The sequence below is a fragment of the Phymastichus coffea genome, unplaced genomic scaffold, assembly GCF_024137745.1.
Source record: "Phymastichus coffea isolate CEN01 unplaced genomic scaffold, Cenicafe_Pcof_1.1 PCOF00036, whole genome shotgun sequence".
Lineage (NCBI taxonomy): Eukaryota > Metazoa > Arthropoda > Insecta > Hymenoptera > Eulophidae > Phymastichus > Phymastichus coffea.
In genome coordinates, this window is record NW_026706847.1 from 3,380,723 (window position 1) to 3,397,078 (window position 16,356).

The 16,356-nt window shown below is 35.9% G+C and overlaps 2 protein-coding genes across 3 annotated transcripts; both read right to left on the reverse strand.

Annotated features, from left to right (window-relative positions):
* Positions 1-42: 42 nt before the first annotated feature.
* On the reverse strand, positions 43-9,139 carry LOC131663589 (transcriptional adapter 2B). Its single transcript, XM_058934064.1, has 10 exons — positions 8,938-9,139; positions 8,707-8,804; positions 8,352-8,411; positions 8,121-8,262; positions 7,593-8,043; positions 7,288-7,513; positions 6,788-6,837; positions 6,124-6,518; positions 1,050-1,235; positions 43-444 (listed from the first exon to the last, which is right to left on the reverse strand). The coding sequence occupies exons 1-10, from the start codon at positions 8,942-8,944 to the stop codon at positions 248-250; spliced, it is 1,812 nt and encodes a 603-aa protein (XP_058790047.1). The 5' UTR covers positions 8,945-9,139; the 3' UTR covers positions 43-247.
* A 2,598-nt stretch (positions 9,140-11,737) lies between these two features.
* LOC131663511 (probable Dol-P-Man:Man(7)GlcNAc(2)-PP-Dol alpha-1,6-mannosyltransferase) lies at positions 11,738-16,002 on the reverse strand. Of its 2 annotated transcripts, XM_058933961.1 has the most exons (9): positions 15,710-16,002; positions 15,439-15,495; positions 15,200-15,332; positions 14,964-15,137; positions 14,744-14,897; positions 14,527-14,671; positions 14,209-14,435; positions 13,878-14,126; positions 11,738-13,808 (listed from the first exon to the last, which is right to left on the reverse strand). In XM_058933961.1, the coding sequence occupies exons 1-9, from the start codon at positions 15,833-15,835 to the stop codon at positions 12,092-12,094; spliced, it is 2,982 nt and encodes a 993-aa protein (XP_058789944.1). In that variant the 5' UTR covers positions 15,836-16,002; the 3' UTR covers positions 11,738-12,091. The 2 variants fall into 2 exon arrangements, with proteins under 2 accessions (XP_058789944.1, XP_058789945.1); XM_058933962.1 differs by lacking the exon at positions 15,439-15,495.
* Positions 16,003-16,356: the final 354 nt, after the last annotated feature.

Genomic DNA, 16,356 nt, shown 5'->3' on the forward strand with positions numbered 1-16,356 from the left:
CTTCGCGAGCCCGTGCCCGTGGAGAAAACAATTGAGCGAGGATTTGTTTTTTCAACTCGGCAATAGCTCTTTATTATCCATCTATTCTTTTTTTATATTTTATTATCATTATTTTATCTTGCGTACGTCGGACAAACATTGCTATTGTTGGATTTTTTTTTTTTTTTTTGTTTTTTTTCAAGGAGTAACAAAAACGTGCAAATTTTTTTCTGGATTAGCATGACAGTTAAAGAACGAGACGCTCAGTTTAGACTTGAACGCCCAGAGCTCTGGCTTCCTTGGCGTACTTGGTTCTGTAGACATTCTGCGGGTCGAATTTGGCGAGCACCTGGTTCCATACGTCGGGTTTCTTCGAGGACAAGTGGGTGATCACCTTCCTGGCGTTCACCCTCTGCTTCTCGGTGCACTTCTCGCAGTTGGTCGTCAGTGCGTCGGGGAGGAGAGCTGCGTAAATAGAAATTTGCCACTTTTCTTTGAGCTGCTCCTTTCAGGGCTTTCAAATTCATCCCGAAGAGTCTGCGAACGCGCAACCGATATTTTCGCCGCCCCGATCGTTAATGCAGCAAATTGTCGAGTTTGAAAAGTGCTCCAAGCATATCCTTACTAAATGCTTTAGAAATGTGAAAAAATTGCATTTTTTTTAATGCGGCCGCATTCGAAAACGTCATTCTTTTTTCTCGAGTGCTGCCTTTTTGCTAATAAAAATTGAGTACCGCGGATGTTGGGCAATTCGACAAACGTTGAGCCAACACTAGGTGAAAGTGCGGAAAAGTAAAAAAGTAAACTGAAAACTTGGTTCCAGAGTGATTTCGACCTGAGCCGGAGATCCACTTGAAAACGAACAAACATTCGGCCACTCGAAGAAGAAAGAGAGAAGTCGGGGAACCGGTAACTGCTAATTACCAATTCACACTACAGATATGTTTGCGGAGCGAACGGGTTAATATTGCAGCTAATAACTTGGGCCTCTCAACGTTCTCGCCTCTCGAGCGCCTCGCGAGCAGAGAAAAGGAAAAGGCGCGCGACGATGCCGATCGCTGCGTACTAACCCTTGAGCGTCCGGGCGTCGGCGGTGCAAGTCTGGTCGTGGAGCAGACAGTTGAGGTAGGGCTTGAGAAGGCGCTCGTTCCTGAGCACGTTGTCCACGTCGATGTGGTCGAATCTGTCGGTGTACTTCTGCTCAGCGGCGCACGCGGCGACCAGGCACAGCAGCAAGGCGAGAGCGGTCTTCATGGCTGCGAGTGACAATAAAAACGAGCCCGCGTTCATTTCTCCTCTCTTTCCCGAGCGAGCCTCTCGTCGGCTTTGCAATAGTGAAAGGAACGCGCGTGTGCAGTCGCTCTTTGCAATTTGCGCGCGCGGCTTCTTTATTATTATTATTATTATTCTGCTTTTCGCGGCCGGGGTTGTTGCACGGACACCCGAGGACGCCGCTACTTTCGAAAGAAATGATGATTTGGCGAGTTATAGGACGCGTTACGACGGTTCTGCGGCAATCGCGCGCCGCCTTTAATTGCGTATTTTGCATTGATTTATCGTCGGTCCGCCAGTGGAGCTCGCTGGAAAATCTACGTGCAGTTATTCAAAACCACGAGAAATCGTCGTTGCTTTCGTGAAAATCATTATCAGAGTTTACGTCTCGCTTTGACATTTTTCCCGAGCTGAACGTCGATAATAGACGAAGAATGCAACGAGCGTTTCAACGTTATCGGTTTCCTCGTTCAACTGCGCGCGAACGTTCGAACCGACGACGAGCACTGGCGGATGGGAAAGCTCATTTGCATCGTAAGAAATTCGCCAAAAGGCGTGTCTTCTTTTGCAAAAGCTTATTATTAGCAATGCGCGCGTAACGGTGCTAATGCTATGAAGATTACATAGTCTCCGCGTTATTCAAACTCGCCACGTCGCTCTATTTGCAGGCTCAAGGTAAGTCAGCGTTTCGCGTGCGAGCGCAACTTCATTCCTCGTTTTCCCCGTGGGTTCCGAGCGAACGCGTCAAGTCGCTCGTGCTCGTTTGACTTTGATCTGGCTTGGATCGGACGGGACAGGCCGACGTACGCGCGCTCGACATCGAAATCCGGCAGGAAAGAACGAAGCGACGCGCAGCCGTTTTACCATTGCGACAAGAAGGAAGAGGTCGCGCTGACGAAACGTCAGCTCGGCCTGTGCACCGGCCACCGCGAGAGAAGCGAGCCAGCGGAGGCACCAAGTGGTAGCCGGCGCACGGTAGCTCGCCGAGTGTAAACAAAAGTGAGAGAAGGAGACGATCACTCACCTGAGTATAAGTCGTACAATCAGGTGCAACTGCCCGAGTGGAGGCGACGAGGTGTGCTTATATACGTTCTTGCCGTGACGTCTTGTTACGCAAAAAAGCCCGGAGGCACCTCGGCCGGCACAAGGTGGGAGTCTCTTTCTCGTTCTCGCGCGTCTCCGCGCACCACTATCATCACTCTATCTTCGTTCTTCTCGCCTTTTCTTTTTCGGACGGCCAGACTGGGCTCGCGAGTTTTGCGGAAAGTTTGCCGGCTGAAACTAGCGTGTCGGTGACCTAGTTTCGGATGAGGTTTTCAACTGTCATTCGATGACTAGCGTTTTCTTCTCCCCCGCCCTTTTTTCTTCGCGATTTTGCACGACGGCAAACGATGCGCCCGTAGGTTTTTGCGAACCGATCAAACGGTTCCTCGCGAGCAAAACAAACGATGGCGTCGTGGAACAGGAATAATTCGCCCGTTGGGTTTTTCCACCCTTTTCGACGCTCCGCGAAACAAGTTAGCCTGTAGATACGCGCGGATTGCGTCAATGGATCCGGGCCGGTTTGTGACCTCTTCCTCGCGCAAAGCTTTTTTTTACCCGAAAACAACCAAGAAGAGTTCGTTCAACTAACGACTCTCGATTTTCTCTTCTGTTCCTGTCGCGCTGACTAATACATCCAAAATCATTTCCAGTTTGGTGGTTCAGCCACGTCGATTTCGGCGTCTAGTCGGGCATTTTTCCGTAACACATAAAATTCAAGCTCTCTCGTCATCCTTCATTCGCAGTGAAATACACTTTGGTAAAAAAAGAAAAAAGAAGCGGATGGGTGCAGATTCTAAATGTGTTTACGCGCTTGCTCTTGTGAATTATGAAAGAAAACATGGAACTAATAAGTTTTTCACATAGTCCTTGGCTTCGCGCGCTCGCACAATGTGAATCATCCGCAATTAACGTCGCGCGTTGACCATTTGAAGAACTGAACTTTGAACATGATGAAAAACAGACGAAAAGAAAAAAAGATGGAAGCCCATTATCCATCCGTTGTATGACGCGCCATTTGTTCATGACGATTGCGCGGACAATTGAATCGATGAGAAAACAAAACACACGCACTAGGCATTGATATTTTCTAACAAAGATGTATTGTTGAGGTTGTTTTATATTAACGCGGACGATTAAAAGCAGCAGAAAGAAATTATCAGATCCACGTATACGGAGCTATTTATCGCTCGTAACGTCGATCGGCGACCGAGTTTTTTCTCCAACATTCTTTGTACAATATCTATTCCAGAAAATCCTTGTTTTTCCTCCTTTGTAAATCGAGATGTTTTTGAATTTCAGTCACAAAAAAAACCGTCCTGCTTCCTATATCATCCATCACGCCGAACTCTTCGCGAGGGGACTTGTAAATATGCTTATTCGAAGTACTCTCGCGAGAGAAATCATTAAATACATCATAACACGTGTTAACGTTTGCGTATTCCAAACTACTACGCGGCGATAAAACGAAAACTTACATACGTATTTTGAAAACGCGTACATCGGGATGGATGTACATCGTCAACAGAGGGAAAAGAACATTTTAGTTTTGCTTTTGCTCGCTTGCGCAAAAGTTGTGACCGCGCGCACCACACGTGATAAACATAAATTTCGTATTTTTTCGTTGCTTTATCATCGTGCTCACTCGCACTTAATCGGGTCCAGGCCGTCTGGATTTCATTACTCGTGATTTTTTTTTCTCTCTTCTTAGACGCGGCCTTAATGCAGTTTTCGAGGTTTGTCGAATTTTTCATTGCGATCGACTGTCAGTCGGACGTCATGATCTCAACTCATTCGTATTCACACTACGTCTGCTTACAAACTTTTTTTCCTTTTATTCGTTTCGAAAATATCAACAGGCTGGTTTTCTCGATGCATCGGTTGTGATGCTTTGCAATTATGTTTACGGTACAAAGGCAAAGTTGTCTAACGCGCGGAGTGAAATCATAATGCCGAGTGTCCGCATTATGTAGTTTTTTTCGTGCCAGCGTTAATCATAAAAGACAGTAGAAGGAATTAAATAGATGCGTTATTGAGAAACGAATGCATAATTAAGTCAGTGGTATGAGCAAGCAAGCTTTTTACTTCATCGTTTGATAAATTTCGAAGACAATAAAGTTATCACAATATTACGTTGTTCTTGGAAAAAAACGCATCTCCTTCACGATCGTTGCACTTGACAACAGTGGACTGACCGTAGATTAATCTATCATGAGTACGTGCTGTACGAAGAACTGACCTCACGAATTATTACGAATTATTACACGAGCCAACTTGATAAAGAAATAAAAACCAAATGCCAGACTCGTATATCAAGGTAGACGTATTAAGTCGATATTCTTGTATGTTTTTTGGCGAAGATTATGCATTGGTAGGATCTACAGTCGAACAAAAAGCAATATCCTTGGCCTTCTTGAAAAATCATTTGCATTTCGCTAATAGATTCGCTATCGTTATTTAAAAGTGCAGTTGCGTAATGCCAAAAAATATAGATGAGCTTACGGATTCTTGTTTCAGTTTTCGCATCATTCTCCTTTCTTCTTTTTTTCTAGCTGTATTAATGGACAAGGAAAATAAAGGATAAGACAAAAAATGAATGTTAGAGACAAGACGTGGTTTTCAGTTTTAAGAAAACATTTTTTTGTATTTTCTGTATTTATATAATTAGAGTTGGCAATTGCTTTTTTGTTTACTTATTTAAATCTATTTACAGGATGAGGAAATATAAATTACATATCAATGCTTTTTCATTTTTCCATTTTTTTATTTTTTTGGCAGGCGTTTTCTTCATTTAGTTTAGATCGAGTTTTTTTATACATTAACAAATAACCTTTTTTCCTCTTACTTGTTTAAACCACATTTATAAAAAGTAGAAAATTTCAAATCAAATTTCTCAGTTTAATAATTTATTTCTTCATTATTAAAAATAAATTAAAACGAGAGTTTTTATTTAATTTCCAAATCAAATATAAATTCCACGTTAACATTGACATACACAGAAACCCTTCCATACATTGCTTTATCACACAGCATAAATCGGTCTTAAAAGAATACTATCATTTACAGAATGACTTTTAATATGTTTCTCATATTTACACATAGTAATATACTACACACAATTGAGAATTATTATATCATAATGAGGCAACAACGTGACAAAATTAAGAGCACGATATTTTTGTGCCTTCTTTTTATATAAGAAAACTGTACTTTCCCAGTGTTTGTTTATTATGCTCTGATTCTTCGATAAATAATTAGAAGCAAATACACAGCAATAAAAATATATTGCAAAGAAACAAACGTTTCGCGCGCGCAAGCATCTGTAGCATTCAATACTCACTACAAATGATCAAAGTTATGTATCATTCGGATACAAACTATTTACATCGTTTTTCTTAAAATTAAGATATTCTCTTTTCTTGAACCGTAAAGCTATTAAAATTAATTCCTTTTTTTTGTGGTTTTAGGTAATTACCTCTATCTTTTACATTTATACACGCTTTTAAACAACTGAATGAAACTTTTGAACAAGTTTCGCATTACACAATCTACGAGTTTGTAGATTGATTAAATATTTACAGAAAATTGATGAAATGTACCTTAGGCCAAGAAGGTAAAATAAATAATAAAATGCGACAAGTTTTGCTTAAATGTGGTCGTAAAAGTGCTGCGAATGTACGGTTAGTATATGATTTGAAAATTGATTAATTGGCGGCGATCCATCCACTAGATAGCAAATAATTTAGAATTTTACTTTCTGGTTCTGACTGAGGAACTATGTTGGATTTTTTGTTACTATTTGCATATTCCTGCAACAACAAGATAAAGCACTTAATATGACGATTGATCGAAATCGACGTGTCAACTGAATAAATAAAAATATATTTACTTGAAGTAAAAGAGTTTTTTGCGTAATGTATTGAGTTGGTTTCAAATCTAATTGAAGGCATAGTAGTTTTTCTTGTGAAGAAAGAAGATGTGCCGAAGCTTCGGATTCTATATCTCTGGTATCGTTGTCCACTTGATTTCCCGATTTTCCTGAATTCCAAGAATTGTTGCCTCTGTCGCTCGTCGAATTCGAATGGATCGAGTATTGATTTGAATTGCTATCCTGTTCCCAGTGACTGGTTGGAGTCATCATCCGAGTGGTGGCTGAAGAGTTGCTGGCTGAGTCGGCTTTTACAGTGGATTTTCGGTCGATGGAAGAGTAACTTTTTTCTTCGTCTCTGTTGTTGCAAATATAACCATGAAAAATGAATAATTTTTCTTATAAGATATTGAAAACGATCGACAAAAAAAATTGTATTTTTTTTATTCAGAAATTACGAACATTACCATGTACAGTCGATTTCGTGACCATTTCTTACTAAAAGCGAATTTTCACATGCAAAAATTGGGTGATTTAAAAAAAATAATAATATCACGTGATAAAAATTAATTGCAGAAAAAAATATGGCAACAGGAGTGAACGAGTTGATCTAAGTGAGTGACTCACCTTCTTCTTGAGGCTTGGCGATGCATTGCTTTGGATGACCCACTGCTGCCCTAAGTGAAATGCAAACTGATACAATCTGTTCAGAAATGCCTGGCAACACGCACCATAAATAAGAGTATTAGTTGATGAGAAAAGCAGCGACAAAGCTTTTCATTTTGTTGCTCACTTCATAGAGCTATTCACAAATTATCTCTCAATATCTTTTGATTGTTGCGTATATTGCCAGTTTAAGATGTTCATTAAGATAGTGTTATTTGAAATAATGGTCAACATGAAAGACTATAAACCATAGGCTATGAAAAAAGACTCGAACCATGGATGTGAAATATTCAGTAAAAAATAAACAAATGTAAGCAAAAGTACAATTGAAACATGCAACAACCATTGCCACTTAAATACCCAAGAAATGAAATGAAAAATAAATTTTCAGCTTCGTAACTTAATCATGAGATATGATTGCATTTATGATTAGCATTCTACGTTGAGTGAGTGCAACTTACAGATTTGCGTTCGGACCAATGATCAACCGCGTCCGCTTGTCCTTGGGCCATCACCTGTTCAAAGTGGGTACATTCTTCATGCCTCGTCACACCATTCTCGCGGTAGCGGTATAGTTCAGAGAGCCGTAACCGAAGTTCTCGTTCTTTTTCGAGACTTGCCAAAAATTGCTCATACTCCTGTGCTGTGTAAAATTGAGCAAAAGATCGCATACGGTCTCTGAAGTCTCTGTAATGTCACATTTAACGATAAAAAATTTTCCTCTTTTTCTTAAATTTAAAATTATTTTAACATTTGAAACCCTTACTTTTCTTCTTTGGTTTGCTTTTTTTTGCTGCTTTCCTTCTTTTCTTTTTGAGATGCGAAAAATTGAGCTACCAGTTGATAATCTCTTAAAACCCGTTTTCTCCTGGCTCTTTCTCTCAAATGACTTGTGTACATATCAACTTGTGCGAGTTTCAGTGCAATATCCAAATCATCATCTTCAGCAGGATTCAGAAACAGTGAAGAAACAAGAGATTCTGCTTCATGATTGTAATCTCTTTCAAAATCATCTCTCTGTGGCATGTACCCAAGTTGAGTAGCTTCGTCAGTTGTGATGTCTAATGGAGGTAAGCGTGACGTCAAGTCTGGAGAAAGTGGGCCATGGTCTGAATTAGTTGCATCTGTGAGATTTGGGGTATAGGTCTCAGTAGAAGGCCATGTGAATTTTCCAATATTTCCATCCAAGTACCTGGCAACATACTCTTCTTTTGCTTCTGTAATGTTTAATTTTACATTATTATCTATTAAAAATGTACATAAAATAGTAATGTGAAATTATAGAAACTATTACCTTCAGGAGTTCTAGTTTCAATGTGCTTACTGATGTCTTCCCAGTTACCATAGCCAAATTGTTCAATAGCATCCAGAAGTCTGAGATGTTCTCTGGCAGTCCAGTTACCTCTGCCAGTAAATATGCTGATGGTCCCAGAGTCCTTAATAAAATTAAAATTAAAATTAATGTGTTGAAATTGAAATTAACCAATAAATGTAGACATTTGTAATTGTTAAACTATTTTCTTACCATAAATTGATAGGAGTGATCATTTTTGTGTGGTCCAATTTCAGCTCCAGCAGAAAAGCACTAGTAAAATAAATGCAATCATTAAAAATAATTTAAAATAAACAAAATTTATTGAAAAAAAAAATTGAATTTTCAATTTTTGTCGAATTTGTTTAACAAAAATTAATTTGAAAATCGAATAGAATAATCAAAGCGGCGCTAAACCATCACATACTGCGCCAGTTTAGATCGCCCCCGCAAGTATGTATATCTACATTTTGGGCGCGAAAAGTAGAGAGAGACGGGAAAGCCGGCTTGAACGAGCGCGGTTGCAATGCCTCTACTGCGTCTATAAGCACATCTGTCTCTGTCTTACCTGCAGGCAGAGGTCGAAGTCTGAGCATTCGACGCATTTAATCCGCAGACCCTGAATATCCTCCTGGCAGTAGGTGCAGGTGTACTTAGCGTAAAGATCTGGAATAAAAAATCGATTGAGCGTCCCATAATGCACGTATAAAGACAAGCTCGATTGGTGCTTGAGCAAAAAAAAATGTAAAAATCAAATTACAACTCGTCCTCGCTTGGAGTCGGAGTTGATTCCACCTACCCGCCATCTTTAGCCCGTAGTGTTCTTCTCGAACGATCTCGAGCCTCGTTGACGTCACAGCATACCGCAGTTCCTCTGGACACTTTAAGGTCCCAGTATCGTAGCCAAGGATTCCATGACCTCAGGAGACGCCTTGTCGGTGTGTTTAGCGTCTCACCTCTTCGTCCTTAGCCGCCGCCCCAATATGCCTTTTCCAGCCTTTTCGCGGGGGGCTGTCTCGGAATATGCGTTATTCAGTATATATATGTTTACACCCAGACCTAGGGATCTTTTCTTCGATTATTCGATTTGGTCGTCTTAACTGCGCACGCTCGACAATGCATACCAACCGAGGTGGCGCTGCTGTCAGGGGCGGTTTTCGCGCCGATTGCACTTCACACCATGAAATTTCGTGAAGTTTTCATCGAATAAGCGCCAACTACTTGAGATGTTTAATCGTCGCGTATTTTCTATGTTATTCTGCTACTGCTATTATTGGCACTATACGTCTATACTTATTGTATCCACTAATGCGCTTTTCCCCATCAGTTGTTAAGTCACTCCACCTTTTTCCTTCAGTGTTGCCAACGTACTTTTATTTACGTCTGCGACCCCGATGACTACAAATTTAACACGTTTACGGTTGATAACAATAATTAAAATATTATAAGTTATTTTAATTCTTTGTAATCATAATATATCAAAAATTTAATTTGTGTTTATAATATATCTAATAAAATTCAACTATAATAAGAGATTTAACGTTACTTACATATATAATTATTTAATTCATGGGCTATCATAGCTTAGCTATGAATATAAATATAGAGTTGCAATACATGTTCTATATTGAATTAATATATAATCATCATTAGCTTAAAAAGAAAAAATAATGAGGTATATTGTATTTAGACATAAATACAACACTTATTTTGTGTTTGGGCTTTGATATTCTATATCTTAATCTAAAATCGTCTCTTTGTATATATAGACATATGTAAGGTGGTAGGCTTTTCTAAAATCTACACCGCCCACATTCGCACTTCATGTTCAACCCTTTTCTTATTTTATTATATTTTTCTGCTTCAAAGCCAAGCGGCAGTTATTGCTTCGAAGCACTGAGTCCTTCGGCGGCCTCGAAATCTCGGATTTGTAGATAAATACTGCCCTTTAAAGGAAGGGAAGGCTGCCACACTGAATTAAACTTGTACATTGATCTGTAATGAAAAAAAAATTCACGTCAAAAACAAAATCTCCTTTTTTGAAGTTGGCAAAAAAATAAACAGATCGTCACAGGCAAGAAAATTATAAAAATATATTTTAAATGGCAATAATATGTTTAATAACTATGTTGTATAATCAGCCTGATAATTTTTTGTGATATAGAAAAAATAATGAAAAAAAAAACGATATTTATATTTCGAATATGTCTAATCCAATCCATAAAAAATATAGTATAGCAATTTTAACTTTTGTTTGTGAGGAACACTTAAGGTTTCTTCAACTGTTTTGCATTCTCATCATAATTTGAAGAACTTGGAAAATATTAAAAGATTTAAAAATATATTAGGCTTTGTCAACATAATACGTGCCTCCGTTGTTACAATTTCTTAATTTTTACTTTTTCACACAATTAGGCAAAAGCTGCAGTTGGTACATTTTTTAAAGCGTCTTCTACATTCTTTTCATAAACTGCTTTTTCAAAATGTTGAAGGTATATATGTGAAAGAAACTATTTTCGTTGTCCACTTTTGTAGCTGCGATTCATTTTTAATTCAAAACTAAATACCGATACTATTATTGCTACGAACTAATTAAATATCATAATTATTTTTTAGGAATTCTAAATTCTACAAACTGCTAATTTCTTAAATATATCATGCAGAAAATTCTCTAAAATTTTCATTTTTTCAAAGATCGCCCGTATGGAAAATCCTATGAAATTCTCATATACAGCTGAGTTTTCCAAGCACCCGCATTATCCACGGTATCGGAAATATTTTTATCAGCACTTAAGAAAGACTAAATAAAGAAATATTTTTATTAACATGTAAATAATAAACTTCATTCAAAAGAATGTATCTTTCAAAAGAATACCGCATACACCTAAATTTTTGAGTATGTATATAGATTTTGGCTTCGGCGTTAAAATTTAATTATACTTTTATTTAAATTTAAAAATACACGTGTCATTTGTCTACAATTTGTTTTGCAAATTTCACGAAGTACAGATATATACATCTTCTTCAGTTTGACACGGCGAAGCAGAAAAATACATGTGATATGGTATCATTTTTAATCAAATTTAATTATCCATTTAAAACGGTAAACAATTTCACGTTTCATCAAATTTTTCTTTGTAAATTTTGAGAATTTTGCATATGTATTTTAATTCAGATAACAACGAATCTAATTTACTCTGGGAAGAAAAGACACTTTCATCATAATTATGGCTTATTCAAACAGACAACTTTTAGTGAGAAACCAGCATGGCTAAAGAAATTTAAAGTGAAACAAGCTGCTATGCAGGTACCTCGAAATATACTATTAGCAATAATAAGAGTCGTTCTACTAAACTAGTATATTTTTACAGAAAGATGATGAAATACCAGTTTTTTTGAAAAAGGGCGTTCCAGATAAAATTTTATACAATTTGACTTTAGGAATGCATATCATTGGCTTAATTTGGACTTTCAAAGTTATTGAGAGTTTGGATCATCCTCCTAAAGAAAACTAAGATGTCATAAGTTTTTGCGATATATATATAAATTTTATTTAACAAATTATCTTTGTAATACAAAAAATACACTTTGAAGGCACATAAAACTTTTGTCCCAGGTTCATTTGTTGTGATGTGTTAAAATATGTTGCACTGGTTGCAATAACTAAATTTGAACTTTGAAAGCATTCTTCCTATCACAGTGTTTATATTTAAAGTTATAATTAAAACTTTACATTAAAATCTTTCAATATAAAAATCTACTTTTTATAAACATTCACCTGTACATTCATCTTTCTAGCAATAGCAAACACACATTTGAAAAACATTATTTATATCAAGTCTTATATACTTTTATAATAATAACTGCAGCTACAAATAAATCATACTTTTCGTTTAGTCTTTTACATAATCAACTTATTACTTTATAACAAGTAACTCTTTTACGTTTCTTTTTCAAAGTTCAAATTTCAAATATTTATTTGTCTTTGATTTCTTCTGTGATTTTTGCTGTTTATTCACATCTTCATCACTCAAAGATTTATTCATTTTTATCTTTCTACTTTGAATAAAATTTTTCAAAGCCTTGTTAAATTGCATAAGTGTTTCAGAAATAGGCTTGTCCATGTATGATCTCTCAATGTTATCTATATCTTCAGTTATTGAATCTTCATCGGTAACTAATTCTTCTTCAAGCTCCCTAAACAGCTCCAAAATTCCTTTCAAACTCTCTTTTGGATCTTTATAAATATTATCTTCAACATTTGCTGTCATCTTTTTATTATCAGTTTTATTGTCATCTATAGACTGTGTTTCATTTTCTATCCATGTATTTAAAGCTTGAGCATCATCAGAAACCAAATCATTTTCAAACTCTTTAAATAATTTAATTATACTACCAATAGTTTCTTGTACATTTACTAGTTCATTCTTCCGGTCCTGTTTCTCTTCTGTAAAGTCTGACTCTTGGAAAGAACTCTTTTGCTCATACTTAAATTTTTTAGATTTATTTAGTTTAACTTTAGTTGTGGCTTCTACTTTAAAATCTTCTTCTTGATTTTCATCACTTACAGGCTCTTCAGTTTTTGTTCTACTCTCTTCTCTCTTTTCTTGAATAAGTTTTTTCACTACATCTTTTATCCGATTAGTTTTAATTTTATTTTTTATTGTGTCTCGATTGAACTTGATATCATTTTCAATTTTTTTTTGTTCTAAATTTAATATTTTTTTAATTTTAATATTATCTGAAACTTCATTATTTTTCAAAACTTTCTTCACTATGTTTTTCAAATTAGCAGATTTTTTATTCTTTTTAAAACTATCTACTTCTAAATTGGATTCTGAAGTGTCTTCAACATCATTTATTTTGAACTCTTCATTTGGTTTAAAATTTTTTTGACTTAAAAGATTTTGCGATATGATTGTTTTTTTTGATGCATCCATAACTATTTTTTTGACTTTGGTATGTTGAAAAGATTGTGGATCATGAATTTTAGCTTTTAATATACTGTTTGAATTACTTGGTTCCACTTGATCAAATTTATTCTCTATGCCTTTTTTTAAAATTGGCTTCATTTTTGGTTCACTTTTTATTTCCGTTGACTCCTGTTTGTCCTCACTACTATTATAATCAATATTCTTTTTCTTTAATGTTTTTGAAAGAATTTTCAGCTCATTTTCTTCAAAGAATTGATAATCTGTTTGAATATTTTCTTGTTCATTATTTTCTCCAGAATCGTTTTCTACAATTACAGCCTGCTCAAAATTTTCTGTTTGTCCTTCATATAACTCTTCAGTTTTCTCAGAATCCACAAGTAAATTATTATTCATTATTTCTGAGTTGTTTATAATAACACTGATTTCATCTTTTTTTATTTTCATTTTTTCATCTATAAAAAATTGACTTTTAACTGTGTCTCGTGGTGGATTGTATTTTATATTTTGTTTCCTTTTTAAAATAAATATTGATGGCCTGGTTTTTATTTTGATAGGTGGGAACATTGAGTGATAATTGAGTTCTACATTTGAGTAAGCCTCTATTGAATCTAATATATCATGAGTTTCTAAATATGGCTTAAGGTGTGATGAATATTTACTTTTGGCTTCTACTAATAAGTGTGTAAATTTTAACATCTCTGGATCATCGATTGTGATATTTTCATCTTTCGAGTAACTGTAAAAAAAGTTTAAGGTTAAATCTTTATCAATAAATTTCAGTGAAGCTTTATTTAATTCTACTAACATCCATGAAGCATTGGTTTGAGTGAACCTTGAAACTCCAGTCTGAGCTGTTAAAACATCAATGTGAACATGGATTGGTACTGGGGAATCTCTTTCAAGTCTATGTAGTCTTGCAATCGCCATGCCACCAGGATAATTTTGTTTAGCCAAGCATAATAGAAACATTGAAAATATTGTATTACAAATTATATGTCCAAGAACACCTAATGCTAATAAACCATGCCACGTCGATTTTTCGCGGTTTTCCCAGCTGAAACAATATTTATTTAAAAAAATTAAAGTAGAGTATGAATGAGTTTAATAAAAAATTTGAGAATAAAATAAATACTTACATACGATGACAAACCACAGCAGCACTTACATTCAGTAAGGGAAAAACATACATAATAAATCTTAGCTCTTTATGAGGTAAAAATGAAAAAAAGAAAACAAATGCTACACCAGGTACAGTCAAAACTCGTACTCTAGAATCCAATAACATTCCAAATGGTACAAGAAGATAAGAGAGCGCTAAACCTCTTGGTAACGCTGAATAAAAGTACCACAAAAATGGTGATGTCTAAACACAGTACATAAGGATAAATACCATTTAAATAGATTTGTGTCATTAAGAAAAGGCTTCTGATGTGTGATTTGAAGAAAAAGGATACACCCCATTCACTGCTTCTGTTGAGTATGGTGTTGAAATAAAAAACTTCTCCTTCTGGCCATAAAATTCTCCTCCAAAAATAAGAATCAACAATAATTGTTAAACTTAGTAAAAATATTCCAGTAGGTAGTACAATTTTTAATACTCTGGAAAATAAATAATATTATTCTTACATGTTTTAAATCAATGACTTTTGCATTCAAGCATGATAAAATTACCCAGCTAAAGTAATTTTCTTGTAAGCAATATCATAAAGTAAAAATAAACCCAGTAGTATAGCGATTTCTATCCTGAATATAATTACTGCGGCTCCAGATGACATAATAAAAAGAACATGTTTTTGTCTCAGCCATGCATACAGAGCAAGTAGAACTGAAAATAAATCAAATTATTAACAGTTTTAAATGAAGTATCTTCCTAGTTAAATAAAATGTTTACCTAGTGGCATAACCATAATATTTGGCAATGGTCGGCTGAGATAATACATGAAATGGTATTGTGTCACAGTAATAATGAGGAACCATCTTGTTAATTTAGCACCAAAAATTGATTGAAGGGCTCTTTTATACAGTATGAATGTAGCTAAAACAGTCGAGCCTAAAACAGCTCTAACTGAAAAAATAAGTTTTTTTTAATTCTTCGAAATAATAATGCCTTGAAATTTGAAAACTTACCAATGTATTGGGCAAAGAATTTATTAAGTTCCCAATATTTGACAGCAGCAACAGCTGGTGAAGCAATGCCTGATATTACTATTGGTCCTAGAAATGTTCTTGGCACAACACCAGGAAACTCATGATGGTCATACTGAAATGAGAGAATAACGAAAAAGAAAATAGTTGAGAACTCTTTCACCATGAGCATACTACACATCAATGTAAACACACACGCACGCACACACATATATACGTACATATATAGAGGCACAATAGTCCGACACCAAAATAAAGCCCCGACAATTATAGATATTCTATTTATAAAGAAATGTGTATGAATTAAAAGTTTATTATTAGTTTTCTAGTGTGTGCACAGTAACTAATCAAATAATGTTGACATGTTGTCACGTGTTTTTGTACAGCATATTTAGCATTTCGCGCGGACGTCAAAAAGGGTTTGGCCGGAAAATTAGCAAAAATCCTGTGTATTAAATTAAGCCAGCATACACTCGCACACGAGAACTTTACCTCGTTTAAATTAGAGCCGTGGTACAAAAGGTCGTGTATGGCTTGGAGATTGAAACTTTCTTCAACTTTCGTAAACGGACAGTATATCAAGTGAAACCCGGCGATTATTAATAATAACTGTTCCATCTTGAATGAACTCAATAAACAATTCAATCGATACAAACTGTCGCTGTCGTAGTTGTGCTAAACAGACACGCGTAAAATTCACGCCATTAGTGTGGAATTTTCTCTTTTGGAAAAAATAATGCGTTTAGAAAAAGAATAGAGATACTTTAGAGCCAAAACCACACACATCAGCAGCACGTCGTCGTCTGCTAGCGGAGCAGCAGCTGTCTGCGGGATATTTTCTGACGCGCGCACTTCCCACTACATTGTTGCCAAATTGAAGAAAGCTGGAACCAGTGGAAACGTCATAGCTGGGAAACGTCAAACTTCGTTTAAAAAATATCGTGAGATTATAGTTGCTTTATAATTAATAAAAAAAATTATCCCATTTAACAATAATGCAATGATTTCTAGGGAACCTGAGAAAATTTTTTCCAGCGGCAACGCTGCGTGAGAAGCACTACTACATAAACAATATTCAAGATTAATCTTTTTTGCGAAGTTTTCATCTTTAAGTTTCATAGAATTATCACAACTTTTTT

Excerpts from the sequence above, each read along its gene's own strand:
- LOC131663589 (XM_058934064.1), bottom strand. Across the intron at positions 8,412-8,706 it reads ACTTCGACCTCTGCCTGCAG|TGCTTTTCTGCTGGAGCTGA; the intron begins GTAAGACAGAGA and ends TTATTTTACTAG. Across the intron at positions 6,519-6,787 it reads CGCCAAGCCTCAAGAAGAAG|AGACGAAGAAAAAAGTTACT; the intron begins GTGAGTCACTCA and ends TTGCAACAACAG.
- LOC131663511 (XM_058933961.1), bottom strand. The coding sequence starts at position 15,835 with ATGGAACAGTTATTATTAATAATCGCCGGGTTTCACTTGATATACTGT. Across the intron at positions 14,898-14,963 it reads TATTATGGTTATGCCACTAG|TTCTACTTGCTCTGTATGCA; the intron begins GTAAACATTTTA and ends ATTTATTTTCAG. Across the intron at positions 14,672-14,743 it reads AAGAAAATTACTTTAGCTGG|AGTATTAAAAATTGTACTAC; the intron begins GTAATTTTATCA and ends TTTATTTTCCAG.